Raw genomic sequence first — 8,088 nt, forward strand, 5'->3', positions numbered from 1 at the left:
GTAGTTTCCTTCAATTAACCCTCCACTCGACACATTAACACACTGGGAGGAAAAGTATCCTTTACATAAGAATATTATGCCAGATTGTGCACTCTTCATACAATAGCTCTCCGCACATGGTAGAAGGTTATGCCACATATATCCTATCACCCAAATACATCAATTAATACTGCTGTGTCGACTTCTCCACCATCCAGATAGCGGTGTACCAAGCACATCCGCTATCTCCACATATCAGTACTATACATGCATGTGTACTCTCTTCATATTGGCATTGCGAATCATGAATAATCCGTAGAAGACTCCGCTATTTATATAGAAGTATTATCCACACAACAATACTTTGAACATAACCGTACTGCTCGTACACACATACTTTTCCATAAGATACTACTCTGAATATAATGATATTTATTATGCCATAACTCACAACACATAATGGTACACCTTAGTATGATTGCACTGGAGGTCATGCAGATAACTGAGCTACATGGGCGTTCTTATAACAAGGCCATGGGAATCTCGGGATTCTGGACTATTGAGAATCCAGACACCTTAGTACGGTTTAAGTAAGAATTCTAGAATATTCATGCACTTCACATAACCCTACTACACGTTCCTCCAGGCGCAGCAGGGGCGTTACAAACAAACATCGGTATCCTGCAAAGAAGAGTACCCCCGGCAGGATTTTCCCCTGGTGTAAGGAAACCATAAGCATGTCAGTACTTTGCACATATGAGTAGTACGGACACCTCAATAGGCTTCCTACAATAACACTCCTGGAAAATCCTTACCCTTGAAGCAACTGTGCTCTTCAATTAACAGTATTATACAGGTAACACTGGTATTCACCTAATAGTACTCCATGAACATCATCACTTATAAAGCAATAATACACCAGGGATAAAGGCGCCCCTTCACACATCGGTATATTATTACTGTTTGCTAATGCTACCACATCCCGTATGGTTATGCTATTTACACATCACATATGTGGCCATCCTGATCATAGCCGAAGGAAAGAAATATCCTCATAATGGCTCCACATAGGAAAAAAAATAGGTCGATCAGAATGTTAGAAAAGGGGATATTCGAATAAAAAGAAATGACATACAATACAACATATCAAGAAGGATGCACTCAGAATGGCACCTTCACAATGATGTGACCTCAAGAAACATCTTCACAATAATCGAGGCAAGAGAACATCTTCAAAAGGACGAAACAAGAAAACATCCTGAACATACCAGGAGAAGAAAGCATCTTGATAGAGAAAATCACACACCAAAGGACATCTTCAGAATGCCGCGAAGAAGGTATATGATCGTAAAAAAAATAACACACAGAAAAATATCTTCACGATGCCGCGAGAAAAGTACATCAGCGTAGGAGAAAATGACATAAGGGAAAACATCTTCATGAAGCCACGGGAGGAGGAAGCATTCATATAAAACAGATGACACAAAAAAATATATTCAAAATACCACAGGAAAGAAGCATCATCCGAATGTCGCGGAAAACTTGTATCCTCATAAGAGAAATGCCTCGCAAAAAAATCCCTTCGCGGCCACATCCTAAATAAAAAAAGCATATTTATAAAGAAGTCAAGCAGAAAAATATCATCGATATACCGCGGTAAGAGGAATCTTCGTTAAAGATATGCCACACAAAGGAAAATTCTCATAATTGACATGGCAGGAGAAACCTCATCAAGGCATCCGAAGAGAAAGCTATCGTGAGAAAAAAAATGAGACACAAACAAGAATCTTCATAGTGACAAGGCGAGAGAAACCATCTCTATAAGAATGACGAGCAAAAGAATATATTAAAAGTACTACGGGGTAAAATGAATCTTGGGAAAGAACATACCCCACAGAGAAGATACACCTCACCATGACCAACCCTAAGGGAAGAGAAATTCATAAGAATGGAACAGGAAATATCATCCTGAAAAAGAGGCTACACACAAGAACGTCTTCATATTGACGCAACAAGAAGGATGTAGCTATGCAAGAATGTGAAACAAAGGAGCATTATTATAACGACATGCGAGATATAAGCATCCTTAAAGGAATGCCAAAAAGAGAAGAAGCATCACAGTGCCGCGGAAGGACGCTACACATCACATTGTGACGTGAAACAACAGCAGCGCAATCACCCGGAGGGAGGGCATCATAAGAATGCAACAAAAAGAGACATCTTCATGAGAGCATTACACAAGAGAAATCGTCATAAGAATGCAGGAGATAGACACATCTTCATAAAGATGCTCCGAAAAATGCCATCATAAACAAACCCTTCAGGAAAATTCCGTCAAAGGAAGGGGACAAATAGGTGTATCCTTATGAAAAAATTAAATAATGAAATATATATAATGAAGCTAAAAGAAACAGCACGCGTGCAGCGGATATATAATACATGAAATCACCCCCCCGAAAATTGATCCACATAAGAGGACTTTGGCAAATTGAACCCACATGAAGCCACTTCCGGGAAGATCGAGCCACATGGACGTGCGTCCTGGAAAATTAGGCCAAATTAAATGACGTTCGCGAAATTACCCCACGTAAAACTACATTCGCAGAATTACGACACATGAAGGGGCGTCCGCAGGAATTAGGCCACATGAAACTACGTCCGCGAAAATTAGGCCACATGAAATAACGTCCGCGAAAATTATCCCACGTGAAACCACGTTCGCAAAATTCGCCCAGATGAACACGCATATATAAGAAAGGAGCCCCATGAAAAAACACTCTCATAAAAATGCTGAAACATGAGAAAAAAAACGTAGGAATAATGCAACATGCGGGGGGATACTGGTGAAGATATCGAAACATCAAGGAGCACACTCACAAAAACAATGGGGCATGAAAACGCATTCACAAAAATAACCTAACTATAAAAGAAGCCATATAAGCACGACGGTCCAACATTCCACGCTGTGCACATTGGATCTGCATATCTCTATTGTATTCAACTCATACGAGTTTCCACAGAGAGGCATGAACACATTTGGACGCTATAGGGGCCCTTCCAATCGTATGCAACATACAATTAAAGTTCAATATGAAATTAGAAGCCATATTATACCACTTCAAATTCAACAATCCATTATTCCCCTTATATATGCATAGATGAAACCCCTCATGAACAATTGTGTAATTTAGAGGGGCACATTTTTATGCCAAATGAACATTCTTCTAATTTGAATCAGCATAGACTGGTAACTACGTTTTCCCTGTGCTTAAAGATGTTTAACCATCCGTACCATTCTTTTCCGTTCTGGTTGTGTTTTTGGGGAGGCCTTTCGTGTATGACGCCAGAGGGGCATCATAACTTACCAGGTTAACACTCCTTATTTTTATGACTCATGAATTAATCCCACATATAGAAGGGAAAAAATATACATATATGTATGTATATCAATGGGTATATGTTCCATGGTCAGGTGTAAAGAGGTCAACAAGACATAGCCTGTTATCAATAGATGGTATCAATGTATAGAGGCATGTATATTATGTGTATTTCTTCAGGGAAGAGGGCTGTTATTCTTCTTAAAACTGATGTATTCTCAGCTCCGACTCACAAGATAATTTGGCGGAACCTTTCGAAATGAAGTATGCTGTATGTTTCTTCCTTAGTTTATTATATTTCATGATATGCAGAATGGAGAAGTCGGTTATACTCACACATATTCGTTATTTTCAGTTCTTCTTCATGATTCTATACTTTAATTTTCTCTTAAGCTCTATGATCTATTCCTTGTAATATATTATAACCACCCCCACGACTCCTTCACTATGTTCGCTCCCTGTGTTATTATATGTATCGGGGGGTAATCACAATAAATTCATGCATGATGATTTTCGTCATTCCCTATCCATTCTGGTTTGCTCCTGATTAACATCCTTTGATTGCGCTCTATGCTCCGTTGCTTTACATACGGATGTAATACTGGTATTTTTCTGTTTTTCTCCTTGTTAAATTTTGCCCATAATAAATAATCCTCTCAACCGAATTAATCGAACCGCGTTAGCACATTTGTAGTAGTCAGCGGCTCCCGTAACGGGACAAGAGAAACTCTTAAATATAATTATTGCAATATCTTGTCCTCCGCACATTTTATGGTACAGCGAAGAATGCTTAATTCTTACTATTCACCCGCATACTTCTTCCCATTTAGCCAATCTCTTTATTCAAAATGGATTTCTTCCTTATTTAATATTAAACTGATGTAGTGACACATTTAACAGTTCCATTAACACTATGATGAGGTGCTCTGTGGATCTTACAACCCAAGATCCGGAAGCGTATATCCTTTAAGAGAATATCAGATTCACATGAATGAGCGCCGTGTTATCAGAATAGATAACTATAAACTTCTTGAGTTAACTATTAATTGAATAATTAGCAGAAATGTCTTTCACAGTTTGTGTCTAACTGGAGCCAATTATGTATTTTCAAAAAACATTGCCTATTACGTGGGCTTCCACCCCGCCAGGATAGTTCCACGCTGCAAGGAATACACATCAATCAACGACGTGTCCAGTATTGCAAAATCTATCAAAAAAAAAGAAAAAAAAAAGTGTCCCAAAAAAGATTGTAGATATACCTACGAAACCACTAGATAAATGCAGAAAGGAAGAGTCGAAACTGACCACGAAACATTTCCTCGAAATAATCGTGCGCACATTTATGAAAGATCAAAGTGTATCATGTGAAATTACCTTACGGAACAACTTAATCGGGACAGATGCACAGAACTGCAGTGATCTGTATATACAAAAACATCTGTGGCATATTCCGGAAGATAGACACGAGTACATCTTTGATATCTTCAAAGAGAAAAATTAGTTCCATAATTTATAGCACGAACGCAAAAGGGAACAACCATGTCCCCAAGAAAATGTGCTGTCCGAAAGCGACCAATTAAACGGGAAACCACATACTCCCTTCATACAAAGGCAAAAAAATGTATGCGTGAATTGGGTTTCAAAACAACACGTACCTATGGAACAGTGTGGAAATTCGTATCGCCTGCGTATTGCATTCCATATTTTATATTCATTTCATTCTGATTCTAGGTAATTTGGTACTGTTTTAGCCATCCCTTTCTTGGCATTGAATAAATTATTATGCATGTACACATATATAAACGTTTTTACCCCTCTTGTTAGTATGAGAAACAATTTTACTTGTGTGCTAAAAAAATATACATACACTTTTTCATTATTCATTGAAAGGCCTCTTTTTGTGACGTGACGCGCCGAATTAAAAAAATAAACTAACTTGCATCTATAGTTAATTCTACTAGTTACAATGAAATGCATATATTTTCCTTATGCTGAAGGGTAAATTAACGCGCCTATGAAATATGGACAACATGTGATTAGAGAAAGAAACAATAATCATAATCCGCTTGAAATTGCATTGATATTTTACCCCAATGAAGCAGTTATTAAATGTTTGTCATACGGGCTCTTTGCCTTGAAAATGGCTCCAACTACATAGATAATTACATTGACTATGAGAAAAATAGGTGTTCATCTTTTTTTGGGAAATTAAAAAGCATTTAAAAGGACGAACACTCAAGATGCGATGCATTCTCCCCAAAATTAAAACTTCATTGCTTCTTTATTCCAAAAGATCATGCATATGGCCTTATTTATGTTGTCTACTTCCATTTTCGTGTTCCCTAAGAGTTCATTTATATGAAATGTTATTTTGCCTCAACCCATTTAAAGGACAAAAAATTATTGTAGGTATTATTATTTGAGAGAAAATTCCTTCTGTTCCGGTTTACTCCTTTTAAAGGTTTCATACTTAACACACGATGGGAAGCATTGAAAACACGCTCGACATGTTGTACCATCGATTACTAAGTTCAGAAGGTAATGCGTCTGCAGAATGAGCTTTTATCCTATCACTTATTTATGCATACAAACTGATTTTATGTCCATTAAATTGCATTGCTGAGGACCACAAATCAACGTAAGCACGTACAGTTTACAAGAAAGTTTTCAGTTAGCGTGAAATTTAAATAAAAATGGAGGTTCTACCGAATGCCTTCCAAACGAGCGTTACAAAATAAGCAGGAATAAACCTTAAAACCTAATCATTGTAACGGTACTATCTCTTTTACTCAATAAAAATGGAACAGTTTTCACGATTTAGAAAGAATGAACACGCTTCATTAGCGAATTTTAATAAATGAACTTGTTTTATAAATTTTTATTTCATAAATATATGATGGCTTAACATTTAAGAATACCTGTTTTGTGTAGAAACGTTTGCAAAGTCCACTGTTAATTATAATAACATTTTTTAGCATTTTCATTCCGTTTAATATGATGAAAAGAGTATGCTTGTCTTTTAAAGAGTTTTTATTAGAATAAATTTCACTTGGTATATTATTACAATGTAGAATAGTATTACACCTTATATGTACAATGTCTTGTTCTGCTTACTTTTTATAATATTAGGACTCGCGAATGAAAATATAAAAATTAGGAATAACATATGTCCGTTATACTAAGCAATATAACATAAGCACGTTACACCGTGTAAACTTTCTTTCATATCCTTTTATTAATGGAAACCGTAGGCGTTGGGCATCTAAAATTCTTTTATAATAATCTTAAAATAACATATTTTTCTATGCATTTCACTTTCTTATGGTAAGAACCTTAATGGGGGCCTTGAGCAATAACAATTACTTGAGTTACCCCAAAGTATCAATTAACTTTTCAACTTATAAAAATAAAGAAAAATATTATTCCAATACAATACATTTTTTTGCGTAAATGAACCAAAAAAAGTTTAAGAATTAGTGCAGAATGTGGTAAAAATAACATTGATATAAAACACCTAACTTTCTCTGGGACACCAAGAAACGCAGAATAGTAAAAGATTTGTATTTATTCAAAAAGTACTTCGTGTTTTTAAAAAATTCATAGAATGGGTAAAAAGTTAATAAATACTCAATTTTAAGTGGATCGTCGAGAGACATAAAATCTACACTTATAACCTAAAATATATAAATTAGGTGTAAAAGGCCAACATTTCTTTGCGACTCATATAGAAACATTTTATTGAAACAGAGTAAAGGGCATTCCAAAATTTTATGCCCTCTTCTACTTCAATATATTTTTAAGAACTTTGAATTTACCACTAATTTTCTTATAAGCGTAAAATTCTAACTTTTTCAGTTCTTCTCTATGTGTACCATGTTTTCCTCACAGCATTTTTCTGCTTTTCTTTTGGTTTTGTATTAAAAACATTAAGGTGTTTAATTTTTTATACATAATTAACATGCACATTTACGTAACAATTTTCGGGTTGATACAGCATTTCTTAAATCACATGTAGCGCAAAGACGGTATTTTCCCTACATAATTCCTCCGGAGTCATCCAGTGTGTCTTCCATTCTAATGATTGGGTTCCTAATGAGAGTGAAAAACATAAATATTTTCAAAGAAGAAACTCACTCACATGATTAAAGCTACTTTTACGTGAAACAGATTTATTATAGAATACAATTTCTAACCACCCTTAGCATAAAAAAAAAATAATTGGATGAAAAAAGAATATTAAGTTTTTCTCTATGTGTGGATGCAAATTTCTTATTTATGTCCTCTGTTTCATAAATTTAAATAAGAGATCGTCTGTTTTAGAATTGATTCACGCAGTTCATGTAAAACAGTGTTATTTTACATTTATTAGGTTCAAAGGGTTGTACATTTTTGCTTGAATTCTATAGACATATAGGTAGGGGAATACATGGGATAAACAATGTAATTTTTGGTTTTCCTTCAGTTCATCAGAAATCCCAGAAAAAAGAAATATAATTTGAAAAAAATATTATTTTTTTTTCTTCATATATTTGATTCTTAAAATAAATTAGACTATGTATCTTTTCATCAACGAAAGTATACACTTATAATAATGCAAATTTTTATTGTAGATCTGTATTTTAAGAAGGTGATTTTGAGAACTCTTTCTACTGTTGCGTTGAATGAATTTAAGCTGTTTCTACATAAATTTTTAACTGTTGTTAAAAAAAAGGAAAAAGGGGTGGAACGTGTC

General features: G+C 35.2%; 1 protein-coding gene across 1 annotated transcript; it reads left to right on the top strand.

Moving 5' to 3' along the window:
* Positions 1–438: 438 nt before the first annotated feature.
* C922_00830 (hypothetical protein) lies at positions 439–1,389 on the top strand (the record flags this gene model as incomplete). The annotated part of the gene is made up of 3 exons (XM_008816442.1): positions 439–558; positions 803–835; positions 1,063–1,389. 3 exons carry the CDS (start codon positions 439–441, stop codon positions 1,387–1,389), a joined length of 480 nt encoding a protein of 159 aa, XP_008814664.1.
* Between the last annotated feature and the right edge of the window lie 6,699 nt (positions 1,390–8,088).

The sequence above is a fragment of the Plasmodium inui genome (assembly GCF_000524495.1).
Source record: "Plasmodium inui San Antonio 1 unplaced genomic scaffold supercont1.3, whole genome shotgun sequence".
NCBI lineage: Eukaryota > Apicomplexa > Aconoidasida > Haemosporida > Plasmodiidae > Plasmodium > Plasmodium inui.